At 61.0% G+C, this 26130-nt stretch overlaps 1 protein-coding gene across 1 annotated transcript; it reads left to right on the plus strand.

Annotated features, from left to right (window-relative positions):
- Positions 1 to 3085: 3085 nt before the first annotated feature.
- LOC150017369 (actin, alpha cardiac muscle-like) lies at positions 3086 to 13596 on the plus strand. The gene is made up of 7 exons (XM_090291739.1): positions 3086 to 3217; positions 4742 to 4870; positions 5520 to 5630; positions 8069 to 8153; positions 11276 to 11437; positions 12560 to 12835; positions 13337 to 13596. Exons 1-7 carry the CDS (start codon positions 3104 to 3106, stop codon positions 13516 to 13518), a joined length of 1059 nt encoding a protein of 352 aa, XP_090147865.1. The 5' UTR covers positions 3086 to 3103; the 3' UTR covers positions 13519 to 13596.
- Positions 13597 to 26130: the final 12534 nt, after the last annotated feature.

Genomic DNA, 26130 nt, shown 5'->3' on the forward strand with positions numbered 1-26130 from the left:
AGATTTCCTGATCAGGACAAGGGGCGCACGGACCACGGAAGAAAGAGAAGCGGGGAACCAAGAACACGGTCTCCGGAGGAAACCCCGAGTCGGCAAAGGCGGGTCGGAAGGTACGTGCAACGACGCTTCCGGCCACCAGAGGGAGCGCGCGTGCGGGGCCGGGGACGGGCTTGACCCGCAGAAAAGGACGCGCTCCAGGTAAGGCGGTCGTTTCGTTTTGCTTTGTTGCACGGAGGGGCAGGGCTGCGCGCCAGCTCGTGGGGACACGGGGGTGCACGTGGGCGCAGCCCTCAGGGGAAGTGTCTGGCAGCCTCTCCGGGAGCCGGCCGTCCCACTCCGGGTCCTACTCCGGGTCCCACTCCTGGGGACAGCCGTGCGGGTTCCCGGAAGCCAGGCACCGGCGCGGGCCAGCGCAGCACACATAAGCAGTGTCAGCACAGGAGGGAAGACTCCCCGGCCCGGGGCAGAAACCCCAGGCCCCCAGGACACGTAGCATGTGGCCGGCTCACGGGTCATACTGCAAAGACAGAGGACGGACACCTGGGGCCGGGGCCGGGGCCGGGGTAGGGGCCAGGCACACCTTCTGGGGACGGGACACTGTCCATGTCTTGATGTTGTCACAGGCGCGGGCGGATGAGGGAAGTCCCCCCACCGTCACCGAACACGCATGCGCTTTGTTATAGGCACCCAGTATAGCTCCGCGTGAGGAAAGCGAAGCGCGAGGCACCCCACCCCGCTGCACAGAGGATGGGGGCCCCTTGGAGGGAAGTCCCGGTGGGGCAGCTGCTGCCCTAGCTTTCTGTAGAGACCCTCTGGGTGCTGGTGGCCCCGAGAGTCCCCGGAGCCGATGGCCCACGGGAGCCACAAAGCCCATGCGCTAAATGGCGACCAGCATTTACTGAGCGCCGACCTGGGACAGGCCCTTCCCCCGTCCTGTCCATGTGGTGACTCACTCAGCACCCCAACCCCGGGAACTGGTCTGGGGTTCGCTGCTCCCCCCACTTCCTGCTGGGGGAGAAGGAAACTTTGGGTCTCGGTCCATTCTCTCGGGGTGGCAGTGACACAGGGTTTGCAGCCATACGCCTGGCTCTGGAGCCCTTTCTGCTCCCGGCTCCCGGCTCCTGGTCCTACGGAGCCTCCTACCTCTTCGTAAGAATTGGAACAGTCCTGCGCTGTCACTTTCCAAGCCCTTGGCACTGAGAGCAGCAGACTGGAGGAAAGCGAGGGTTTCTCCAGCTGGGCCCGTTCATGGGGATGGCAGTCCACACCCAGGTGGCCATTCTGAAGTGTCTGTGGAGGTGGCGTTAGGAACCGGGTCCCAGACGAACGGAAGCGAGGCTGGAGCGTGGTCCCCACGACCAGTCCCGAAAGGCATAGGCAGTGCCGTGTGCCTCTATGTCCAGCCGGTTCCAGACAGGTCACCTGGATGGCGCGCAAGCGGAGTCCCCTCGGAGCCGCCCCTGGCCTGCGCCCAGCTTTCAGTGAAGGGCCAGGTGTCCCACCACCAAGGTCCCTGCCTGTCTAGGGCAGGACACCTGGGCCCCTTCCAGCTGTCACCGCCCCTGCCCAGGGCTGAGGACAGCTCTGCCGCCTGGTTCCAGCTCTCTCCAGCCCTCCATCCCGGTGAAGGCCTCTGGGGGGTTGGGCGGGGGCTGGGGCCCCCGCTGTCCTGGGCAGGACTCATCCTTGGAGGGTCACATGCTCCAAACCAAGGAGTGTGTACAGAAGAGGTGGGAAGGCAAACCTAACACCCGGAGGGGGCAGGCAGGGCCCCTCAGGCTGGGACTGGCCCCCTGAGGTCACCGCTGTGACAGCACAGTGCAATTGTTGTGCGTGCTGCCTGCCTGAGCCGCCAGGAAAGGCTGCCTTGCACCCAGGCCCGGGTTAGGGAGGCAGAGAGGTGTGGCTTCCTGGAGGTGCGTGTGTGTTTGCAGACGGTGTTCCATGGGCTCGGGCCGCCGGGTACTCGGTCACAGGGGACAGTCTTCTTCCCCCGGGGGGTGGCAGGTGCATGGCGGCCACGCTGGGGCCCCTGTCACGTGGTTCTTTGTTCCAGCGGCTCTGCCTTGGGATGGATATTTCCCTGTTTAATTAAACTCTTTTGGAATCTTCGTTTTTCATCAGGGTGAGAAAATGTCACTGAGCAAGACCAACGATTGCTGAATAACCAGAAGCCCCCTTGAGAGTCAGGCCCACAGGGGTCGCGCCTCTCCCCGGGGGCTCACGGTGAGAGTGAGGGGGCTGCGGCCAGGCCGTGGGCATCGGGAGCAGGGGCACTTCGGGCTCCTTATGAACGTTAGTGGTATTGTGTTTTCTCTCTTTTAAAAAATATTTTATTTATTTTTTGAGAGAAAGGAAAGGAAGGAGAAAGAGAGGGAGAGGAACATCAGTGTGTGGTTGCCTCTCATGCACCCCCAACCAGGGATCCGGCCCGCAACCCAGGCCTGCGCCCTGACTGGGAATCGAACCAGCGACTCTTGGTTCACAGGCCAGCACTCAGTCCACTGACCACACCAGCCAGGACGTGTTTTCTCTGACACTTCTTCTCACGCTCTTTCTCTAGCTATTAAAAAATACTGCTTCCGCCCTGGCCAGGGTGGCGCCGTTGGTTGGCATGTCGTCCCATAACCTAAGGGTTGTGGGTTCGATTCCCAGTCAGGGCACATGCCCGGGTGGCTGGTTCGATCCCTGGCCAGGGCATGTACAGGAGGCAGTGGATCGATGTTTCTCTCTAACATTGAAGTTTTTTTTTTCTCTTTCAAATCAATAAACATATCCTCAGGTGAGGATTAAATAAAAAGAGGAAAAAGAATGTTCGGGGGCGCTCACCCATGGCCTCCCTTCTCCAGGGTCGCCCCGTGTCAGGGGTCACCTAAAAGCCCACCCTTCCCAGCAAGTGGCCCACAGCACCCGGACAGTGGCTTGCCCCCCAGCAGGGCCCAGCCCTGGGTGTGGGAAGCCCCCTGCAAGGCCACAGGAAGGACACTGTGCATCCTGCGAGCTCAGAGCCCAGGGCCACGCCTGTCCCAGGTCGAGCGCCATGCAAACGACATGAACAACTGTCCTGTCTCCCCGCAGTCCCGTCCTGGTCACACGCAGCACCATGAATGTGCCCCTTGTCTGCGACTACGGCTCTGGCTTCAGCAAGGTGGGCTTCTCGGGGACAGAGGCGCCCCTGGCTGTGTACCCGACCATCCTGGGGAAACTTCGGCATGATGTGAGTGACGGGGTGCCCCCACCCTGGGTGCTGCTCAGCCCAGAGGTGGCCGCCGGGCCAACTGCCCCATCCCCTCCCGTGGGCTGGCCCATGAGAACCTCAGAGCAGGCAGGCGGGGGGCCAGGGTCAGCGGCATCGGGGTCCCAGGCGCTCGGCGAGGTAAATGCAGAGGGCAGGCCCCCCCACCCCCGGTCTCTGCCTCAGCCAGGCTGCGGGGCCACGGGTTTCTACTTCTAAACTGATGTACAAAGCTGGGGCCACTCTGTGAGAGCTGCACTTAGAGGACGCTGGCCGGTGAGCTAAGTTAGAAGGGCGGATGGTCGTGCAGGAGGATCCTGCCGCCAGCGGGGTAGTTTTTACTTTTCCCAGTTTCAAGAGCGGGTGGACACTGGGAAGCAGCTGTACCTTTAAGATACACAGGGGCCCCCTTGTCCCCAGTGGCGACTGACACTCAGCCTCCAGGACGGAAGACGGCAGGGGAGGGGCAGGACGGCGGGTGCTGGGCGGTGCTCTGTCTGTAGGGCTTTCTCCCCTGCCTCTTATTGTCATGCAAGAACTGGGGGCGCTGGGGGGCTGACTCCACCCGGTGCCGAGCCCCGGAACAGCCCTGCCCGAGGAACGGCGTGGATGTCACTGTCCCCTGTGACCGGCAACAGGGTGGAGGCTCCCAGAAGCCCAGCAGCAGCCCGGGGCTTGTGGTGGGGGCATCTCACCCCACGTCCACGTCCACACCTCTCTGCCCAAACGACGGGTCCCTAAGATAGAGAAGCTCCGTGCCGATCAGCTGTGGCGGCCTCCAGAGAGGGCCTGTCCCTGAAATCCCCAGCACCGTCGCAGCGCGGCACTGTGGTGGCCTCGCACCCGCGCGGCCCTGCCCCTCGGCACCGTAGAGGCGGCATTCTGTCATGACACCGAGGCCAACGACTGAGCGTGGCAGGGCCGCTCCGATAATGGCTTTGGCTCTAGAACTCCCCACGACCTCGCCCAGCCTCCCGTCGGCGGCCGGGTGCTTCCGGGGCCCCTCCCAGCCCTCTCTGCTGCACCCCGGCTCAGGCCTCTCCTGGGGGGTGGTACCCCCCGCACCCTCTCTCCCTCCCGCAACCCTGTCTTGGTGTCTGCTTGGAGGCGGGCCCAGACTGACGCAGGGACCAGCCGGCAGGTCCCCTCTCAGTGACAGAGGGAATGGTTTGGCCTGAAGGTAGCTAGGTTCCTCTCCCTTAAAATGGCAGAAATTAAGTTAAAGTGCAGACCCTCTCCCTGCACACGGTCCCTTCCCCCCTTGCCCTCTCTGCGGTCACCCCCGTGTCCCCCATCTCACTGTGGGCCGCAGGAGCGTCCCAGCAGGGGTCCCTCGGGAGCATGTTAACCTTGCAGGTCATTTGCTGAAACCTGTCACGGGCATTTTCCCAGAGCCGCCCCCGCCAGCAGGTCACGGCCCCCATCACGGCTGGTGGGGCCACAGGTGCAGGCTGAGCGCCGGGGAGCCCCTCCGGAGTGCGGACCTGACCCGCCTGTGTTCTCCAGGGTCCACTGGTGGGACTGGACGAGGGGGACTGGTTCATGGGCGGCGAGGCTCAGAGCCGGCGAGAGAAGCTCAGCCTGCTGCGCGCCGTCTCCCGGGCCACCGTCACCAGCTGGGACCACATGGAGAAGGTAGGCTGTGGCTTGTGCAGTGCCCCCTGGTCACAGGGCCCCTGCCGCTGCGGCACCTGGGAAGGGACGTCCCGCAGAGGCTGCAGCTCGCGGTCCCTGCCGACACCTTGATCTTGGGCTTCCCGCCTCCAGGACGGGCGACGTTAATGTCTGTGGGCTGAGCCGCCGTCCATGGGGCTTTGTCATGTGGCCCAGGAAACGCATCCCTGCACTTTCTGTGACAGTCATGTGGTCCCGTCCTCATCCGCTAGAAGGTGGGGAGCGCTGTCCCCGTTACCACCCGGGAGACAGACTCGCGAAGGCCTAGTCACTGGTCCAGCGCCTGGGGAGCAGGGGCATCGGGACCTCGGCCGGGTCTGCACCCTGTGCTCTCAGGGGGCCTGCTCCCCTCACTGAATCATGGGCCCCCTGTCATCTCGGGGCCGGAGCCTGTCCCCTGGGGAGACCACGAGGCCCGTCGATGGGCCCGAGCTCCCTGTCCTGTGGCGGCCACGCCCACGGACTGAGGCTGAGACCCCTGCAAAGCCACACCGCCTTCCCCGCTGACTCCCGTCGCATGCGCCCGGGGAAGGCGCTCACGGTGCGGACAGTGTGCCATGTGTCGGGGCGCTGAGCTCATGCACGTGCCTCCCGTGTCCCCACCCCCCAGATCTGGCATCACACCTTCTACCGGGTGCTCCATGTCGCCCCGGAGCAGCACCCTCTGACGCTCATGGAGCCGCCCTTAAACACCACATCCAGCAAAGAGAAAGCGTCACAGGTAAGAGGCCAGGCGGGGGGCGGGCGCCAGGGAGTGGGCCTCCCTGGGGGCGTCCTGTTCCCTTTGCTCAGTAGGACGCAGACCCCGGCGAGAGCGGCTCCCACGAGGGCGTGTCGGCGGGCCGAGCGGGGGCTGAGGTTCCCGCGCGTTCTGTCATTTCACCCACAGCTGCAGGGCGGCCGTTAGCCTCTGTGCCGCAGAGCAGAAATTGAGGGTCAGGCACATAAGCAGTTTGGCCAAGGGCACGGGGCGGGGGGCTACAGACCCGCCGGGACCCCGTGGTCTGGCTCCACGGCCCTGTCCTCGGCTCCGTCGTGCGGTGGCTCCTGTCCGGATGTCTGCCCCAACTGCAGGGCCCTGGAGCCCTGCAACTTGGAGCCTCACCCTGGGTGGGCCCCCGGAAGGAAGGAGCTGGTGGTGTGTGCTGATCGGGTTGAACCGGATTGCACTGGATGGTGGAGCCCGTCAGGGTGCAGGCTGGTGAAAGGGGTGGCCCCTCCTCGTGCAGATGGGGCGCAGGCGGGGAGGGGGCTACAGGGCTGCTGGCTGGTCGCCTGCGTCCCGGATGCCCTTAGGCTCCCCCCAATGAGGACTTCAGTGAGTGAATTAAGCAAACAGCGGGGGTCCATGAGCTGGCCCCACGTCCCAGAGCCCAGCGGTGCCTCCCTCAGTGAGCGGAGACCCCGAGCTCAGCCCCAGCGGCCCACGGTGCCGTCTGTACCGTAGGAGGCTCCTGCTGCGACCTCAAAACAGACCCTATGAATCACAGCACAGGTGCCAGTGGCCTCCTCATTCAGTCAAAGCCCCCAGGGGCCCGTGGAACCTCCTCCCCTCGTGGACAGGGAGTCACAGACGTGGGCCACAGCTGGGCTCCGTGTGGGCCAAGCCTGGAGCTCACAGCCCGCAGACAGCAGGTCGCCGCTCTGAGAGAGGGGAAGGGAGGGAGAAAGAGAGGGAGAGAAACATCCATGTGCGGCTGCCTCTCACGCCCCCAACCGGGGACCTGGCCTCTAACCCGGGCACGTGCCCTGACTGGGAATCGAACCTGCAACCCTTTGGTTCACAGGCCGGGGCTCAATCCCCTGAGCCTCACCAGCCAGAGGTCCCCGCTTTGAGAACACCACGGGCCTGTTGGGGCCCCTGTGCTGGACAGAGGGGAGTGGGGTGGGATGTCCCTCGCCCCGAGGGACGTGCTGTCCCCGGACTGTCTCAGGGTCCCCAGAGAAACAGAACCGCAGGAGATGAGTGTGCAGGAAGAGACGGGCTATGAGGAACTGGCTCATGTGCCCATGGATGCTCACACGTCCCGGGGTGGGTCAGCCCGCCGGAGCCCGCTGGAGCCGAGGGTGGACGTTCCGATCCAAAGGCTGGGAAAACCAACGTCCCCATTCAAAGGTCATTAGGCAGAAGGAGTTCCCTCTTGTGTGGGGGGTGGGGGAAGGTCAGACTTTTAGTTCTATTCAGACCTCTGCCTGATTGGACGAGGCCCACCCCCACTGTGGTGGGGGGCAATCTGCTTCACTCCGTGCCCCCGTAAGTGTGACTCCCTCCCAGAAACACCCTCACAGACGCACCCAGAAAGATGACGGCCCGGCTGGCTGGTGCTCCACCCCCACCATCCAGTCGAGTTGACACATGAAATTAACTGTCACCCACACCGTGGTGCCGCCCACCCAGCCTATCTCTGCACGTCCCCGCCACCCCCCGACTGCAGCCTCAGCGGCCCGGCAGCTGCTCCTGACTAAGTCGGCTCCCACCACGCCTGGGGCGGTGTTGCGTCCTGCCATCAGAAGAGCCCTTCGCCTTGCAGACCACAGTGTCCCCACCGTGCGGGAGAACCGCCTGTCGCCCAGCCAGAGCCCCGTCCTGCCCAGCAGCCCATGCTCATGTCCCGCCCTGGCCACCTGCGCCCTCCCATGCCCCCCCGTCCCGGTCTCTGTGGACAAGGGGGGTCCAATGGCACACACCTGAGGGCAGTCACCAAAGGCAGAAAAAATAGGCTCAGTCCCTCCTGTCACCCAGGGGATTTGTCCTGGCCACGCCACGCCGGGACCACGTGCCTGGCCTGCAGGTAACACGCGGCCATTAGCTTCTGTGGTTTCGGTAGCTGAAACACGCCGGTCACCCCGAGTCTCAGTGCTGGCGTTTCCGTCAGGTCTGCCCCCCTTCCCTGAGGGAGCAGGAGGGAGTGGCTTCCCAGAGCCACAGGCAGTTCCGCACTGTCCCCATCGGGGTCCACGGTGGATCATGTCCCGTGAGGTGCCTGGGAGGGGTGGGAGCCCGTTTTATGGGCTGGGATACGGGGTCCGGAGCTCAGGCGGGCAGAGCTGGGGTGACGTATGCAGGCTTCCTGGCCCCGTTGGTGGCGCCTCTCTGGGGAGCCAGGCGCCTCCTCCAAGTGACACCCGCCTGGCCGCGCTTCCCATGCGCCCCCGCAGATCCTGTTTGAGACCTTCAACGTGCCGGCCCTGTATTTGGCCAACCAAGGAGCCCTCTCTCTCTTCGCCTCTGGCCTGACCTCGGGTGAGCGGCCCGTGGAAGCCTGGGCCCCAGGAGCCCCCGCCCGCCCCCTCGCTCCGGCTGCCCACTCCCTCCCGGCAGATGGGAAAGAAGAGGGCAACCCCCAAAACGTCCACGTGCCAGCCCCTCCCCCCTCCCCCTTCACCCCTCCTGGGAGAACACTCTGCCCCCACTCGGCTCTCGGTGTTTCCCTGGCAGCTGTATTGTGGGGTGATGGATGTGCTGTCACCTGTCCGTGGCTAACATGTACGGTGTGAGGAGCTGTGACGCAGGGACACCCTCACGACGCCGTCAGTCCAGTCGGGACAATGAACGCGCCCGTCACCTCTGGACGTCTCTCTCCCACCCCCTCCGCTGCCCCCCGTCCCGCCTGTCCCAGTGGATGAGTCTGCGTTTTCTGGAATCTTGAGTGATGCGGCCCCTCGGTATGTGCGCCGTTTACGTGGCTTCTTCCCCTCAGCAGGCTCTTCGGAGCTTCGTGGGTGGTGCGTGTACCCATAGCTCATCTCTTCCTCCTGCCCAGGCGTAGTGCGCGGCGTGACTCGCTTACCAGCTGAGCTGGGACGGGACGGACGCCTGGATGGTTCCCGGCTCGGGGCCCTTGTGAGTAAGGCTGGGCGGACCCCCGTGCGGAGCCTGGCACGGACAGGTGCTTCCGTTTCGTCTGGGAAATGTCTAGGCGCGGGGCGGCTTAACTTTCAAACCAACCCGCCGAGCTCGTGGCCAAGGCGACGGTCTGAGCCGCTCGCATCGCTCCTGGCCTGTGTGAGCGCCCCAGCCCCCCACGTCCTTGTCTGCACTTGGAACGGTCGGCCTCTGGGTTGTAGCCACTCCGACGGGCGCGGCGGCATCGCACGGGGGCTCGGTGTGCGTTTCCCTAACAGCCAGTGATGCTGAGCACGTCGTGGGGGGTTTATGTGCCGCCCCTACGTCTCCCCCAGTCAAGTGTCTGTTCAAGCGTCCGGCCCGGTGTTTTCACGGCGCTGTGCATCCGTGAGGGCGGGGAATTCCTTCGGCGTCCTGGGGACGTCTTTTGTCAGATGTGTGGGCGGGTGTTTGCTCCATCTGTGGCTTCGCTTCTCACTTCTCGCCGTGTCTTGGACGCGCAGAAGTTTTTCATTTTGATGAGGTCCAACGTAGCCGTTCGGTGTTCCGTGGGCCGTGTTTTGGAGTCATAGCTAAGAAATCCATGCTGAACCCGGAGGTCTTCTCACATGTTCTCAGCTGAAAGTTTTGTCATGTTTTAGTTCTACATTGAAGGCTCTGACCCATTTTGAACACGTTTTCATCCAGCGTACGGCGCGAGGGACGCTTTTTTGTGTGGCTGTCCGGTGGCTCCCGCGTCGTTGGTTAGAAAGACTAGGCCTCCTCCATCGAATTGCCTTTGCCCAGGTTTTGGAAAGTCACGTGTCCTTGTGTGTGACGTGTCGGCAGGTGTCTGTCCTTCTCTGTCCCATCCACCCATTTGTAGGTGCCCAGCACACAGTCTCTTGACCCCTGTAGCTCTGTACGTCCTGAAACAAGGCCGTGCTAGCGTGACGCCTGGCCTCTCCTCTTTGGTAGCGTCTTGGCCACTCTAAGCTCCTGACGTCTCCATTTCCCCATCCGTCTGTCCATTTCTAGCCCAAAAGCGTCTTTGGGTTTTGATTGGAATTGCACTGAGTCTACAGATCAATGGGGGGAGGACTAATATCTTGGCAACATCGAGTCTTCCAGCCGACGAATGTGGCGGGTGTCTCCCGGGTGTCAACGTACGGTCTCTACTCAGTTTCAGGCTGTTCATTGCTCGTGTATAGAAACAATTGAGTTTTGTGTATTGGTATTGTATCTGGGACCCTAACTAAACTCATGCATTGTGCTGGTAGTTTTTTTTGTAGATTTAATAGGATTTCCTACTTAGCTAATCATGGCATTTATAGATAGTTTTAATTCTTTATTTCCAAATGGGATGCTTCTCGTTGCTTTTTCTTGCCTGGTTGCTCTGGACAGAATTGCCAGCACAAAATCTGTCTTGTTCCTGATTTTAGAGGGAAATCATTGTCTTACCAGAGTTCAGTGTCAGCTGTAGATTTTCATGGACATCCTTGATCAATGTGAGGGAATTCTTCCTGATGGTGGCGAGCTGTTTTTTTTACCGAATGGATGTCGAATCTCATCACATATTTTCTGCACCTATTGATGTAATGATATGGATTTTCTCTCTTAGTTCTCTCCTATGGTGGATTACATGGATTGATTTTTGGATGTCAAAACAACCTTGCATTCTTGAGGTATAACCCACATGGTCATGGCCTCTTATCCTTTTGATATATTGTCGGAGTCAGTTTGCGAAAACTGTGCTCAGGAGCTCTCCGTCCGTGCGCGCGAGGGGTGCTGGCCGGCCGTTGTCTGTCACGAGGTGGCCCGCCTCCCAGGACCATGTCCTTTGCTGCCCGATGTCCAGCATCTTGAAACTTGTCCTCTTTTGTAGGTGTTTCTGATTGAAGAGGGGGCACTCCTTGTCCCCACCTTAGCTAGACCTGCTCATCCTGACTCGTTTTGCTTCCTTTAAACTTGAAGTTTTTGACTACCTGGCTCAACAGGGGAAAGAGGCCAACTACCCAGACCCTAATCAGCTGTGGGCGGTTCTGGAAGAAGCCACTTCACACCAAATGAGGCCACGTGTCCCCATCAGCACATCACGCCCTTTCCGGCTAGCACCAAGAGGGGCCAGTTTCCCTGGCTGCCGGAAATCCCGGCCTCCTCTTCGGCACTCAGGTGGTGATGATGGTGACATTCCAGGGCCTCCGGAGAGTCCCAGCACCCACACCAACACACAGACAGCCCTTTGAGAAGAAGGCGTTCAGAACACACTCTTCTGCCCCTCCCTCCGTGGCAGCTGCTGCTAATACCCGCATGCCTGGTTTAATAAGGGTGTCTGTAGACTTTCTGTCCGAAACAGTCAGCCCTGCGTCTGACCCTGGTGTCCTCCGTCCGGCACACTTGCTGCGGGAGGAGTTTGCTCCTCAGACCCTTGGCCTCCCCTCCGATGGTTCCCCCTCTCCCGCCTCGCCCCTGCCTGCTTGACCGTTGGTGAGCGTGGCTGTGTCCCTTGTGCTGTGATGCTGGTGTGCTCTCCTCTGCAGGAACAACCATCGGATCTGGAGACGGAATGACACACTTCGTGCCTGTCATCGACGGCTGTCCTCTGCACCAGGCGACCATGCAGATGGACCTAGCAGGCCAGGACATCACCTTGTACCTCCTGCACCTATTGTCAGCGAAGGGGAACTCGTTGGTGAGCACAGGTGGGGAGCTGCTACTGTGGCCCCATAAGCCAGTCCCTGGGGGATATTGTTTTTGGCTTGTTCAACCTACGGCCTCAGTATAAGGCTAAGGCTACTTGCTATCATCCACGTTCTAGACACAACCCATCTCTGCTAGTTGGTTGGTGATAATAGTGAGGATGGTGATGGTGAGGATGGTGAGGATGGTGATGGTGATGATGGTGAGGATGGTGATGGTGGTGATGGTGGTGATGGTGGTGATGGTGGTGATGGTGGTGATGATGGTGATGATGATGATGATAATGTTGATGGTGATGATGTGATAGTGATGGTGATGGTGGCGATGATGATGATGGTGATGGTGATGATGGTGACAATGGTGGTGGCGAAGTAGATGAAATGATGACATCAATGATGAGCTGCACAGCGCGTGTCCTGTGCGAGGAGCTGAGCTAAGCGCACATTCCCCAGACCTTCTTTTACTGCCCGTGCCTCAGCACCGTGATGAAGAACAACGATCTCCATTGCAACCAGGCGAGGTGGAGTGAGCGGGGTGCAAGCCAGATGTCTGTGGCCTGAAGAATCAGTTTGATTTCCACGTGAGCAGGGGCCAGGGTGCCACTGATCCACACTAAAAAGCAGTGGCAGATGAAATCTCTAACTGTGACCCCAGAAGGCGCGGCTGGGTCTAAAACCTGCCATTAGTCACCCAGAAAGGTCAGAGTGTAACCTTCTAGACATTTCCAGTGCGGGGCCTCTGGCCGGCCTGGGCAGCGGAGGGGCAGCTGCGAGTGGCCCGCAGGTGGGGCTGGGATGCCTCCCTCAGAGGACAGGGGCACCGAGTGTGATGTTCCAGCCCCGAGACACACGTGGAGCAGATTCGCCCACGACCTGCAGAGGCGGACATTTTTCAAACGCTTGCGTCTCAGTTCAGACATCTAGGTTCTGCCTCCTCTCCCATAACCCGGGCCCCAGCCCACATGGCAGGTTAAGAGGTGCCGCGACGTGAGCTGGAAGGAGGAGCAGCTCCAGTTGTGCTGGGTCGTCCGCACCATGAGGGGCTCTCCGGGCAGGTGCCCCCGCGGGAAAATGCGCGTCTCCCGCCCATGCCCTGCTCCACCTGGCCCTCTCCCTCATCCCCAGGGGACCGGGAGTGCATCCGGGACTTGAAAGAGAAATGCTGCTATGTGGCTTTGGACTTTGACAGGGAGAAAGCGGACTCCCCCTCGGCCTCCCGTGCCCAGAAATACCAGCTGCCCGACGGCCGGGAGGTCGAGCTGGGCCAGGAGAGGTTCCTCGGCCCCGAAGTGCTTTTCCAGACAGACCTTGTAGGTGAGCCCGAGGGCAGGACAGAGCTGCGCCCGGACACGGAGAGGGGGACGCGGTGTCAGAACAAGGAGCTGGGGCAGCTGGGAGCAGGTGCTCCTTTCAGTAACAAATAGCAAGTTAGTGCCCTGCTTCAAAAGTTCCTCTGATGTCAGCTGTCACTTATGAAGTACCTACTGTGTGCCTGTCACTTTGCTGACCATCGTACGGGGTTGTACCCTATAATCCTCCCCCGACGCCCCTCTTCTCCCATCTTACAGCCGAGGAAGCCCACGGGGGGCGGGGGTGGGTTAGCTATTTGCCAGGTGTGACCAGGATGGACGGCAAGCCTTTCCCAACGCGTTATTTATACGCCAGCTACTTACAAAATGACCCGAAGCACAGAAATTAGGGCAATTAAAGCAGAAACACAAAGCCACAGACTTGAAAGGAACTTGAAAAGTGGGGCTGACCGAGCCGCTGGCGGGCAGGGCGGGCAGGAAACGACAGTGCCCGCCACTCAGCCCCCCACCCCCCCGCCCCCACCGGACAGGGAGGAACAGCCTGGGCGCCCACATGACCGCCTTCCGCAGCATCAGGTCCTGTGACCCCACCCTCTGGAAGGCTCTCTTCCGCCATGTCATATTGTCTGGCGGCACTGGCTCCTGCCCTGGCCTCGGGTCCCGGATGCAGAAAGAACTATCCGCCCTGGTGTCCCCTACAATTCCTGTGATGGTAGGTCCTTCTGTCCACCCAGTGCGGCGGGGCCAGCGGGCGGCTGTCACGGTGTCCGATAACTCACTTCCCTGTCCCCGCTGCGCGGCACGGCGGGTTCTCCCAGTCAGTCCCCCTTCCCAGCCCCGTCCCCTGGGCACGTGCTTATCCTCCTGGGCCAGGACCATCCGCGTGTCTGTGCTGACACGGCCGGGCCTGTGTCTCCCCGACGTTGTGTCCCCTGGAGGCCCGCAGGTCTCCCCTGCATGGGCCCCACCCCCGGATCTGCTCACAGCAGACCCCGCCTCAGGTGTTGTCCCTCATCACGGTGAGCAGCAGAATGCCCTGGTGGCCTTTCATTGGCCATCAAACGCCCTGGCCTGGAAGGGACACACAGCGCAGCAGCTCATCACCAAGTGGCGACAGAGAGTCACACGGGGCTGGGAAGTGCCATCGTGGCCTAGACCTGGCACCTGCGGGAGTCCTGGCGGGGAGGCCCTGGCTCCCGGGAGCATGGCCAGGGCACCTCCAGAGCGTCTGTCATCGGGGGGCGCTCTGTCCTTGCACAGAATAGTCCTCATGGCGTGGCTGCAAGAGTGTTTCAACATTGAAGCTGATTTCTCGATGTGGGACCCAGAGCTACGTGGTGTCCCTTCCCCGCATCAAGGCCGTTATGGTGACGGGGTGTGAACCGCTCAGGCACGGGAGGGCTAGAGCGGGAGAGCAGAGCGGACATGGAGGGGCAGCGACCAGGACAGCGGGGGTCCGTCCCCAGACAGTGAGGAGGACCACCGGGGGCCGGAGGGAGCCCCAGGGGCCCGAGAGGCATGCCGTCTAATGGAAGCTCAATGTCAGAGGCAAAGGATCAGGTCTAGAGGCGGGGGCAGAAAACAGCAGGCAGGGCGACAAACCCAGGACGCCTGGTTCAGCCTGAACGTAGAAACGCGACGAACAGCTTCGGGGTGAGCTGCCCCAGCGCCGCACACGCTGTTCCCCGAGTGGCCGCTCTCCGCCAAGGACAGGGGCGCCGACGGCCGTGAGAACTCTCAGCCGCCGATCCGCCGCCAGGAGTGAGAGCACTGGACCTCGGAGGTGTGGGGGGGTTGTGTTAAACCAAAACTCCCACGCGTGGCCCAGGTGGGGTTGAAACGTGGTGGGGAAGGTAGCCTGGCCAGAGGCAAAGAAAGGCGCAGAAGGTGTAGCACCCACGTGCGCTCTAGGGCAGAAGAAATCAAAGATCGTGCATCAATAAACCACGAAAGGAAACAGCGATGCGTGACGAAGCCAACCAGACTCCGCATTAATATCGAATTTAAAAAATGAGTAACACTTTGGAACCCAAAACATCTCAGGGGACCTCAGAAAGGGGGGTGGTTTAGAGGAAGGGGTGGAAGAGAAAGTGAAATTGTGGTTTATGGGGTCACAGAGTCACTCTAGATATTGACGGGAAAGAGTCAGCTTTGCTGTGTTCTGTCCCTTAAGGATAGGGGCCAGCGCACCCCCGGGACCCAGCCTGAGCCCCCAAGGCCCTGGTCACCGCCCTCGGTCTGTCCCCTGGCCCCAGACCCTCCACCTGCCCCGGGTGCTAGGACAGGGACGGGCGCCGTTCCAGCAGCAACGGCTCTATTGCAGGTCACACTCCTGTCGGTGGGGCGTCGTCGCAAAGGCCGGACATCGGTTTGCTGGGTTTTTCAGTCACCCTTATTTCGATACATTTGGAAATGTTAGCACAGGCCGCCTGTCACGCTCTGTCCCTTAGTGACCACCTGGCGCGATGCAGCTGCTAGGATGTCACGCCCGCCGGCCTGCAGGCGGACCGCAGAGCCCTCCCCACGGCGGCGAGCTCACCGGTAAGGCCGTCAGCCTGTGCGCGGCGCTCCCGGGCCTTGTGAGCGATGGCAGCACCTGCGGGGACACACGGCCGATGGTCTGTGCCCTTCGTACTTGCCTCCGGTTTGTATCCTATGCCTCAAACGTGGAAAAAAATAATAGTTTTAAGTAACTTGCAGGCAATCACCAGGAAAGCAACATGAAATTATAAAAGCAAGTTGAAAATAAGGGGATGCATATGCCAGAAAAATGAGCGCAGAGTAAGCAGATGCCAAAGAAATAAAATTCAAGCAAACTCATGAGAAAGGTCAGAGAGATTTCACTTCTCAAGGCTGAGCAGCCGCCTGCAAGACGGAAGCCGGGAATCTCCACCTGCTGGCGTGCGGGCCTTCAGGCTCCGTCCAGCAGAGGAAATAGAGTCTAGAGCGTGTGAGAACTTCAAATCATGATTCACACACCCCGGGCCAACTCTCGCTTCTGTCCCCGTGAGTGGCAATGCCATGTCCCCATGACTCAGCCAGAATCCCTAAAATAATTCCTGACTTCCCCCTGCCATAGCCACATAAAGCGTCACTCCATTCCCTGAGCCTCCCTGCAGACTCTGGAGTCCAGCCCCCCCTCCCCACGCGGCTGTTCTCCCGAGGGGCCCCTCCGTCGTCGTCTCCGGGGCTGTGCCTCAGTCTCCTGCTTCCTGGGGTTTCCTGTGTCCATCCACCCAGCAGCCAGAGCGATCTGAGACCCACGAGGGTGATCCCAGCCGTCCTCGGCTTCAAACACTGTGGACCACAGGGAGACAGGACCACTCCACCAGCGGGAATGGTTGTCGTCAAAACAGGGACACACGTGTTGGTCAGAATGGGGAGAGGTCGGAAGCCTGAGCCCTGCTGAGGGGATGCGGGTGGGCAGCCGCGGTGGGAAGCAGCGTGGAGCCACCGTGGGACGCGGCAGTCCTGCCTCTGGGAACAGACCCAGAAGCTGGAAGTGGGGGCTTGAGCAGACACTTGCACACCGAGGTTTGTGACGGCGTGATCCACCGTGGCCACCAACGCGGGAGACCACACAGGGGTGATGGACGAGGAGATAAGGAAAGTGTGGTCCATGCCCCCAGGGGGCATTACTGAGCCTTAAAGCGGAGGGACGTTCTGACGCCGGCCCCAGTGCGGACGGACCTCGAGGACAGGGAGCTGCGGGAATAAGCCAGGCACAGAGGGACACGTCCTGCGTGACCTCACTTATGAAAGGCCCCTGAGGAGCCAGAGTCAGAGAGACGGGGGGGCAGAGGCCGGGTGCTGGGAGCTGGGCTGGGGTGGGGGTCAGTGTTTAGTGGGGACAGAGCGCCAGTTGGGGAAGATGAGAAAGTGCTGGTTGGACAACCGTGCGGCTGTGCCTAAAGCCCCTGAGCTGCACCCGAACTGGCCACGGTGCCACCTGGGCGGTTTGCGTTAGGGCCAGTCTTCGGTATATTTGAGCACAATAAACAAAGTTAAAGCCCTCGGCGGCCCGTCTTCCCAGAAGGCACCGGAAAGGCCTCCCCTGAGCCTCTGGCGGCGGGACCTGCCCATGGCCGCCTCTGTGACGCCGGCCCCACCCGGGCACCTGGCCTCTCCCGCCTCAGGGTGTGAGGCCTGCCCATCCAGCTGACACACCGCATCCAGCCCTCCGCTGAAGCTCCTCCGCAGGGAGCCTTCCCCGACGGCGCCGCCTGACGACGTGCACCTGCTGAGTAAGTCATTACGCGAGTGAAGGAATGAAAGAAACAAACCAGAAAATGCGAAAAGCTTCACGGGGACCAGGCAAACGGGGGGCGTCGGAGGGCCCCCAAAGGGAAACGTCCAACCAGCGGATAAACGTATGATCAGCGCTCAGACTCACGGACAGAGTTGGCAGAGCTGAGGCCTTTACAAGGTCGTAAGAAACTGAACTGAGACAGGAGTGAGAGTCTTCCTGACACCCCAGCAGGCGGGCGCCGGAACGGCCGGCGGAGGGCCCAGGCGCAAGGGCAGCTGGCGGGGAGCTGGGACCTCGCTCGCTGTCACCCGTGTCCTGCCGGAGCGGCCCAGCCTGGCCTGCGCCTCGGCGGCCACACCCACCCCCAGGGCCGTTCCTGCGGCGCTTCTGCAGTGCCCACGCCGACGGGGGCAGCCCGGGGGTGCGGCCAGTAAAGCTCGGTGGGTGCCCACCCGCTCGCTCTGAGCGGCAGTTAAAAGCAATGACGGCCGTCGACACAGACGAGGTGATGGATCTTAAAGGTCTGTGTTGAATTGTTTTTTTTAATCCTCCCCTGAGAATATGTTTTTATTGATTTTAGAGAGAGAGGAAGGGGCGGAGAGAGAGAGAAGGACATCGACCGGGTGCCTCACATATGGGACGTGACCGGGAATCAAAACCGCAACCCAGGCCTGTGCCCTGACCAGATGTCCAACCTGTCACCTTCGGGTGCACAGAACGACGCCCCAACCAGCTGAGGCGCCTGGCCAGGGCTGTGTTGAGTTTTTAATAAAAACAGAAAAAAAGACTGCAGCCCAGCACTGTGTTTTTAGTTTCTATTTGTGTCAACGTCCTGTGTGCGCAGAGCTGAAGAGTCAGACGCCCTCGATCTGGGTCAGGACACTTTCTGAAAGTGGCCGTGCAGCCCCAGTGCTGTCTGTGGAGAGGTGGCTGCCGGGGACAGCCGCTGTCCCCATCGACGCTGACGACGGGGACGGACAGCCGACTCATTTCTAACCCCCTGCCTGGGTTTCTGATGCTCACCCTGCCTGCTGGGGCTGCATTTCCTCTCTCCGCCTTCTGTTGGAGGGGCTGAGTTTTCTTTACAGATTCCTCTATTCTGGACATTTCGTGTAAACAGAGTCACAGCACATTGTCCTTTGTATCTGGCTTATTTCACGCACTAGAATGTTTTCAAGGTGCTCCATGCTGGAGTGTGCCTCAGTGGTTCCTTTTTCTTGCGAGTATATTCCATTGTATGGGTGGGCCAGGCGCCCATCATCCATCCACCATCCGTCCATCCGTCCATCTATCCATCCGCCCACCCACCCACCACCCATCAGCCCCCCGTCCCCCACCCACGTACCCACCCCCCTGTACTCCTCACTGGGCAGGAGCAGAAGTCAGGGCGAGGGCAGCTGGAAGGGCACTGAGGGACCAAGGCCTGGCATCACATACGACCTTAGCATCTGCAAACAAACAGGACCAAGCCGTAGGAAGCGTGGCTGGCTCAGCCCTGACAAAGGCCTGGCTTGCCTTCTGCGGGCCAGTCCTACGCATGTCCCCGTGTTGCGTTCCTCGGTCGGCACTGTCACCGTGGAGGAAGGGGGTGTCAGGATCACCCCCGTCTCAGGGGACACAAACGGGAGCACCGCCCACACACCTGAGGCTCAGCCCCAGGAAGTCACCGGCCGTCAGCCTCTCCACAGCAACTGGGAGCATCTAAGCAGCGACAGTCGGGGCGCGGCCCCTCGGGGTACTTGCCGCCCCGTGGGACAGGGCGGGGTGAGCCGGGCCTGGCAGCGCGGCCGGAAGCAATTACTGGGGAAACGACCGTAGTTGTATCCCGCGGTTCAGCGTCCCCAGCAGCGGGTCCCACACACGTGAGCCCGGGAGGCAGGCAGGCCGGGCTCTCCCAGGCAGCGCGACGCCAGCATCCACGGGTGATTTACGTTAACTGCTCGAGAGTGCGTCTCTCCTGCGAAGCACACAACAATTAGCAGTCCTGATAGCCCATTACAGCTTAATTAGATGCTGGGAATTGCTTTGCTAGCAGCCAATTGAGAGATTGAGGTAAATAACTGCAAACTCAGCCCCCGATGACTTCCCTGTCCTGGAGCGCTGGGTTCCCGCCCCGCCCGGGGGAGACGCGCACAGGAAGCTCAGGCCCCTGGACAGTCGCCCCTCGGGTCAGCCTGACTTCCCGTCTCAGGCTATGCTCCGGCCCGGGGCCACAGCAGTGGGGCCGTCTGCCTCTCCCAGGGCTTCCTGACCCAACTGTCACGTGACTGCGGCACCCCTCCCCCGCGCGCATGGGACGCCATCGCAACTCTGGGTGCGGTCCCTGGTCCCTGCCCAGCCTGCATCTGCGCAGTTCAGTGCTGGCTGCGAGGGACTGCAGAGGCCAGGCGAGGGGTGACCCAAGGGTCCTGCTTCCTGTTCTCTATTTTCATCCATTTATCTGTTCATCCACCCGACCACCCATCCATCCATGCCCCCATCCATCCTCCCCTCATTCATTAAATACTGAGGTCATGCTCCGCCAGTGGACAGGTCTGCGGCCAGGCCTCTTCTATTTGAAGTCTGGTTCCAACAGGCTGTATGGCACGGTTTCCTCATCTGCAAACTGCGGTCAGTCATGAAATGGCAGTGGACGCAAAGTCAGTCCGTATCAGGGGCTTAGAGTGTGCCTCATGGGTGATGCGCTCTGTGGTCAGTGTTGCCGTTGTTACTAAGTATTTCCCGACTTGTTGTGAGCCAGGTGCTGTGGTTTTAGAGAGATCCAGAGAAAGTTCTGGAGTTCGGAGAAGCCCTTGGAGAGGGCTTCCTGGAGCTGTAGTGCTGTTAAGGCTCAGGCGACCCCTGATCACAGTTGTTCAGACGTCCAGAGAAAAGGAGCTTAACTTTGGAATCTGGTGACTAAATGATCCCAGAGGGACCCTTCTCGCCGCTTTGAAATGAGGATAGTACCGTGGCCATATGCACGCATAGTTTTCTGCTGAGGCCATTGCTAAGACTGGGTGATTTTTTAAACAAAACCCGGCACCACGTTCAGCTAAAGAGCTCCTGTCCCGCATAAGCAGACTGGTTCCCTGCGCCGAGTGCCGGTCCCACACCACAGCCTGAACGTTAGTGAGCAAAGGGACTCCTGTCCCCAAAACAGCCAGACCCAGGCCATCACGGGTCTCCACTCTGGCCAATGTCAGTGCGTGCCCTGAATTTCCAGCACGAGGCGTCTTATTCATTCAGGACGCTGGAACTTGTGACTTTGTGCCCTTATGAAAGGGACGAAACTAGGAGGGAGACGTGCATCTTAAAAATAGAAATGAACGCCAACCGATGTGACAAGTGCCACCAAAGCCGGCTCCGCAGTCAGAGGTGGGAGCAGGAGGCAGCCACAGACACGGCTGTCACTGTGGTCACTGCGGTCACCATTTTGCCGCCCTGGAGGTGGTTGGAAGTCTGAGCTTTAAGGAAAAGTCTGCGCCACACAGAGATGCCGCTGGCCCCTCCTCCCTGAAGAGGACGGAATAATGCGGAGAGAGGGACTCTGCTGGGCTCGTCAGGGAGTCGTTCCGACTGCCTGCTCTCGCCCCATCTCCGTCCTTATCTTTATCTCTTCCCTTGTCTCCGTCTTTTCCTTACCCATGTCTGCACTTCTCCACCTCTGCGTCTCTGTCCCTGTCCCTGTGTCCAGGGCGAGTACGAAACACGCGTGCGCGGCACTTGTAAGGGGTACAGACAGCTCTCTGCAGCACAGCGCAGCACACAAACCGGGGATTCTCACACTTAACGTGCCTCAGAACCACCTGGAGGCTTCTTAAAGCCCGGGGGGCTCCCCTGCGTCGCCCGGCGTTTCTGGATCAGCAAGAATTCGGTAAAGTTCCCAAGACCACGTGGGTGCTACTGGCGGGGCCCACACTCTGGGCCTCACTGGCCGGTCTCTGTGTTTGTCTTTGTTATCCTCGGAGAGGAAGACACTTCCTGTCTCCACCACAAAGTAAAAAATATTTTGCAAAGATTTATTTATTTTTAAAGAAGTGTTTCTGAATCATTATGCTATGGAAAGAGAAGGTCTCACTAGATTTATGTGCCAGACGGACGTAACCCGGTGACTCCAAGCGCTGGGAAGGTGCTCTGAGACGGTTCTCGCACTGCAGCCTGAAGCCTGACCCTTCCCAAGAACTGGCCGGATCAGGGCCCCCTCCGTGGGGTGTCCCGTTCCCATTTGGACCCAGCAGAGAAACCCCGTCCCTGGCCCGCAGCCGGCCTTAGCAACTGCCCACTTGCAGAATCCACACGTGTGCAGCCCGGCACCACTGGCCACTGTCGGAAGCTGGGCCCCGGCCCTCTCCTCCGGCCTCCTCCCCTCCTGGGTAAATCGAGGCAAATGCTCACACCTGCTCTGACGGGGCCCGAGTGCGGCCTCCTTCCAGGAGGGGGTTTTCTCTATGGAAAGACGAGTCCACAGAATGCGACCTGGGAGAGGCCCGGCCAGCCCTTGTGACTTAAGGGACGTTCTGCTGGGTCAGAGCAGGATCCCGGGCCTCTGAGGGGGGCTGAGTCGCTAAGAACTTGTGGTTTCAGGAGCCGCTTCCAAGGAGAGCTGCTCGTTGGTGCTCCGCCCGCCTGCAGCCGCAGATCCCTGTCTCCTGCACATGGTGCTCCCCCGCAGCTGTTTCCACCTTCAGTGCAGCTGCTTCGGCGGCTTGTGGGACTCACGGTCACGGGACTCACGGGATTCACGATCACGGGATACACGGCCACAGGACACACGGCCACAGTCATGGGATACATGGTCACGGACACGGGATTCACGATCACAGTCACGGGATTCACGATCACGGTCACGGGATACACGGCCACGGTCACGGGATACACGGTCACAGGATACACGGTCACGGGATACATGGTCACGGCCACAGGATACACGGTCATGGGATACATGGTCATGGTCACGTTATACATGGCCATGGTCACGGGATACACGGTCACGGTACCGGACACACGGCCATGGTCACGGGACACACGGTCACGGGATACACGGCCACGGGATACATGGTCACGGGACACATGGTCACGGTCACGGGATTCACGGGATTCACGATCACGGTCATGGGATACACAGCCACAGTCACGGGATACACAGTCACAGGATACACGGTCACGGTCACGGGATACATGGTCACGGCCACAGGATACATGGTCACGGGATACACGGTCACGGTCACGGGATACACGGCCACGGTCACGGGACACACGGTCACGGGATACACGGCCACGGGATACATGGTCACGGGACACATGGTCACGGTCACGGGATTCACGGGATTCACGATCACGGTCATGGGATACACAGCCACAGTCACGGGATACACGGTCACAGGATACACGGTCACGGTCACGGGATACATGGTCACGGCCACAGGATACATGGTCACGGGATACACGGTCACGGTCACGGGATACACGGCCACGGTCACGGGACACACGGTCACGGGATACACGGTCATGGTACCGGACACACGGCCATGGTCACGGGACACACGGTCACAGTCATGGGATACACGGTCATGGGATACATAGACACGGTCACAGGATACACGGTCACGGGATACACGGTCATGGGACACACGGTCACGGGATACACGGTCACGGTCACGGGACACACAGTCACAGTGTGAGCGGTCCCCAGACCCACTGCATGGAGCTGGGGAGGCAGACGCGCGCACCATCATCCCTGCCCCGGGGGCTCAGCCGCGACGCAGGAGGAGGCGCCCTAAGAACAAGCCTTTGCCGCCCGGGGCCACTGGGGCCACAGGAGACGTCTGCAGAGGATGGGGCGACAGGCGCGGGGGCAGGCGGCAGAAGTGGCCGCGAATCCTCCCCTCGGGGACGGCGGCTGCTGCTCATCCCGCAGACGTGGTGGGTCACGTGCCCCGCTTGGGCCGATGGGACAGTGACAAGTATGACGGCCGGGGGTTGAAAAGTCTTGTGCATTGGTCCTTCCCTTGGGAATGCTGCAGCCACCGCGGTGTGAACGGGTGGGGCACCACGGGTGATGGGAGACACCTGGCCCAGTAACCCATTAACTCCCGTGAATCATCAGCCAATGAGCAGCCAGCGGACCATCAGCCAATGAGCAGCCGTTTCTGTTCCCTGTCACGCTGGCTTCAGGCTAGGCTGCACCCAGGGGTCTAGGACGCCTCTTTGGGACCCCGTCTGGCTGCCCCTCCTGGCTCCGGCCCGTCCTTTGCTGCATCTGTGGCAGACGGGCCTCCGGCAGTCCGGGACTACCACTTCCAGCTCAGGGCCCGCGGGACGAAAGGCTGTCCTGCCCAGCGCCCCGAAGCAAGGCCTGGAGTTGCCTGTCCCTGTCTGTCACTGGGTCGCGTCCCCGTCTCTGAGCAGACTGTGTGGGAGACACGCGGTGCTCTGGTGGCCTCCTTCAGGGGCCAGAGGGACAGTCCCGCCCCCCCCAGCCACATGGACAGAGGAAGACAGCGCAGGGCCGGCCGAGGAAATCAGGGCCCACACGCCAGCAGGCGATTGAAGCAGACCTCCTGGGGCCAGTGAAGGACACCAGGGTCCTGGGGTGGGGTCCCCCTTCAGTGCTCGGGGGAAAGCTCTCTCTGGTTTTCTGAGTGTGCCCACACATTTATCGACACTCTGCATTTTCTGTGCTGTTCTGTGGACTGAAGAAAGCCCGCTGGCCTCTTCCTTCTGAGACCCCGGGTGAATTCACCTTGACTGGCCCCAGGGGTTCCTCTCTGCTGAGGTACCCCCGCCCCCCAGGTCTGAGCAAAGCACCAAGCTGGGCCGAGAGTCGGGTGGGTGCCCCGTCAGACCCCAGGCCCCGGGGGGCGATCTGGGCCGGCACGTCGGCTCCCACACCGCCTATTTTCAGAAACGGGGCCATCAAAAAATAGAAAGGCCCTAATTCCACAGCCTGAAACGCTCATCTAGCGCGGTAATAAGCTAAGACAATAGCTCCCCGTCCCGTGACATTTTCACAGTGGAATCTTTTTTAAGTACTTCAGACTCTTGGAGGAGAAGAAAAGGCTAAATTGTCTTTAGAGACAGAACAGAAGCTGCCAGCAGCTTTGGGGCACAGGCTCGGGCCCAGCCACGCGGGCGACCCTGTCTCCACGCCCGGGTCCCGCGTGCGACCGGCTTCCATCGGCCCCCGGGGGCTCCGGCCCTGATCCGAGGCGGCAGCCTGTGAACTTGTTAGCAGCAGAGAAGGTCGTTTGGGGAGATTCTGGCAGAAACAAGTGAAATAAAATCGGTTTCTACCAGAGCTCGGTCAATAATGCCCCCAAAGCAGCCGAGTGTCTTGCGTAAGACAAGCAATAAATATCCCCAACAGAAGCTGTTCCCGTTCCAGCTCTCACGGTGTGTGAGTGAGTGCTTTTCCTCCCCCAGACACTTCTGGGGGGGCCTAGTCTCGGCCCAGCTCCATGTCCACAGACTTAACGCCGAAGGAATGTTTGCCCCGATCCGTGAGGGCACGGAGCCTCCCTGTTCCTTCTCCCTGGTTTCTGCAGAGCACCCTGTGCAGGGTGGCTCTGAACATCCCTCACCCGGACCCACAGAAGGACGCCCACCCTTGCTCATGGAATAGTTACCGCGCCCGGGCTTTGGGCAGAGCATCTGTGTGCGGCCGGAGCGAGTGCATTGCGCTGGAGGGACAGAGTCCACTGCCCGAGAGGAAGCTGGTCCTCACAGAGGGGAGCGCAGCCGTCTCCAGGCGAGGGACAGAGATGTCAGTGGCCAGGATGGGACAGAGAGCAAGCCACGCGGGGCGCGGCATGGCAGAGGGGAGGGGGGAGGTGACAAGCGTGAACCACAAGGTAGGAGAGGACTCCAGGAACTGCGGTCCCAGGAGGCACGCCGCTCCCTGCAGCCACGCAGACCTAAGTGTGGCCTTTGCGTCGCGAGGAGCGCTCTGAGCGCAGTGCCCACAGGGACCGTGCGCAGAGTGGGGGCCCGTCCCCAGACCTCTGTCTGCATGGCTAGTCCTCAGGCCCGTGGGGCAAAGGGCCAGGCAAAAGCACGTGGGTGGGGGGACCCCAGAGGAAAGGCAGCAGGGAGAATGGAGTGGGAGTAACCAGATGCACTTGGCCCCAGGGAAGCCTGCCTGGTGAGGCTGCTGGAGGTATGGGGAGCCCGCGCCCCGCAGCTGTGATAGAAAACAGAGCGGATACTCATCTCGGGAAGGACCAGATGCTGTATAAGGCAAGGAAAGGGAACTTCGTCAGCCTTGACCCCAAGGCCCGTGATGCTCACCCAGGGCAATAACGCAAACAACGATTTATTCAGAACTGGGGACACGACCACATGGAGGGGATGGGAGAGCATCGTGGACGTACAGAGGGGAACACCTGCCCTTCTGGAGCTGTTGCCTGGAACTGATGTGGCCAGAGGCTGCGGTCAAAGCAGGGATGGAGGTCCCTCGAGACCCAAGAGCTGGGCGTGCAGGGCTTTGAGGCGGTGGCCGGGACGGGGGCTGCCGCTTGTCCCTACACGGCCGCTGGCATTATTTGACTCATGTGTGTATTCCTACATGTGTGTGTGTATACGCACATACGCACACGTGTGTGTCCTGCCCTGACTTACAGAGCGATGCCAGGAAGGAGGACGAGCACACGCCACCGTCTGCCAGGGGGCAGGCTACAGAGTTGACAGGGACACAGGACGCTCGTAGGGGCAGCTCTGGGAGAGCCCACACCGTCTCCTCCGCGGCGACTGTGCCGTTTTAAAGCTTCACTTTCCCCGTGAGCTTCCAAACCTGTGAGGGAGCCCAGGCCCTGGACGGGCGCCGGGAGCCCCGGGAGCTGCTGGGGGTTGGGGACCACATGACTGTCTACGCGTTGTCTGCTTAGCCGGAAATCGGGTCTGGCCCCTTTGCCTGCTGCCACCGAGTGCCACCAGCGCAGGTCCCACAGGTGAAGGGGGTGCCCTGGGTCACCGGGCGCCTGTCCCACCCTGATGCCCAGCGCCGGGAGCCAGCCCCCCGGCAACTGGTCTGCGTGCCCTCCAGCCACCTCCCTGCACCCCCAGTCCCCCGGCCACCTCCCCGCCCCCCGGCCACGGCACTCCGTCCCCAACAGTGGCCTCTTGGCTCTCGCCCTCCCATGTTCTCTCGGCCTTGTTCT

Source organism: Furipterus horrens, unplaced genomic scaffold (genome assembly GCF_987537825.1).
Source record: "Furipterus horrens unplaced genomic scaffold, mFurHor1.1.pri manual_scaffold_2, whole genome shotgun sequence".
NCBI lineage: Eukaryota > Metazoa > Chordata > Mammalia > Chiroptera > Furipteridae > Furipterus > Furipterus horrens.

Bases quoted from the DNA above. Each gene is read 5' to 3' on its own strand.
- LOC150017369 (XM_090291739.1), top strand. From the start codon at position 3,104: ATGAATGTGCCCCTTGTCTGCGACTACGGCTCTGGCTTCAGCAAGGTG. The intron at 11,438-12,559 runs GTGGGGAGCTGC...CCTCATCCCCAG, and splicing joins GAACTCGTTGGTGAGCACAG to GGGACCGGGAGTGCATCCGG. The intron at 12,836-13,336 runs GTGCTCCTTTCA...TGTGACCCCACC, and splicing joins GCTGGGGCAGCTGGGAGCAG to CTCTGGAAGGCTCTCTTCCG.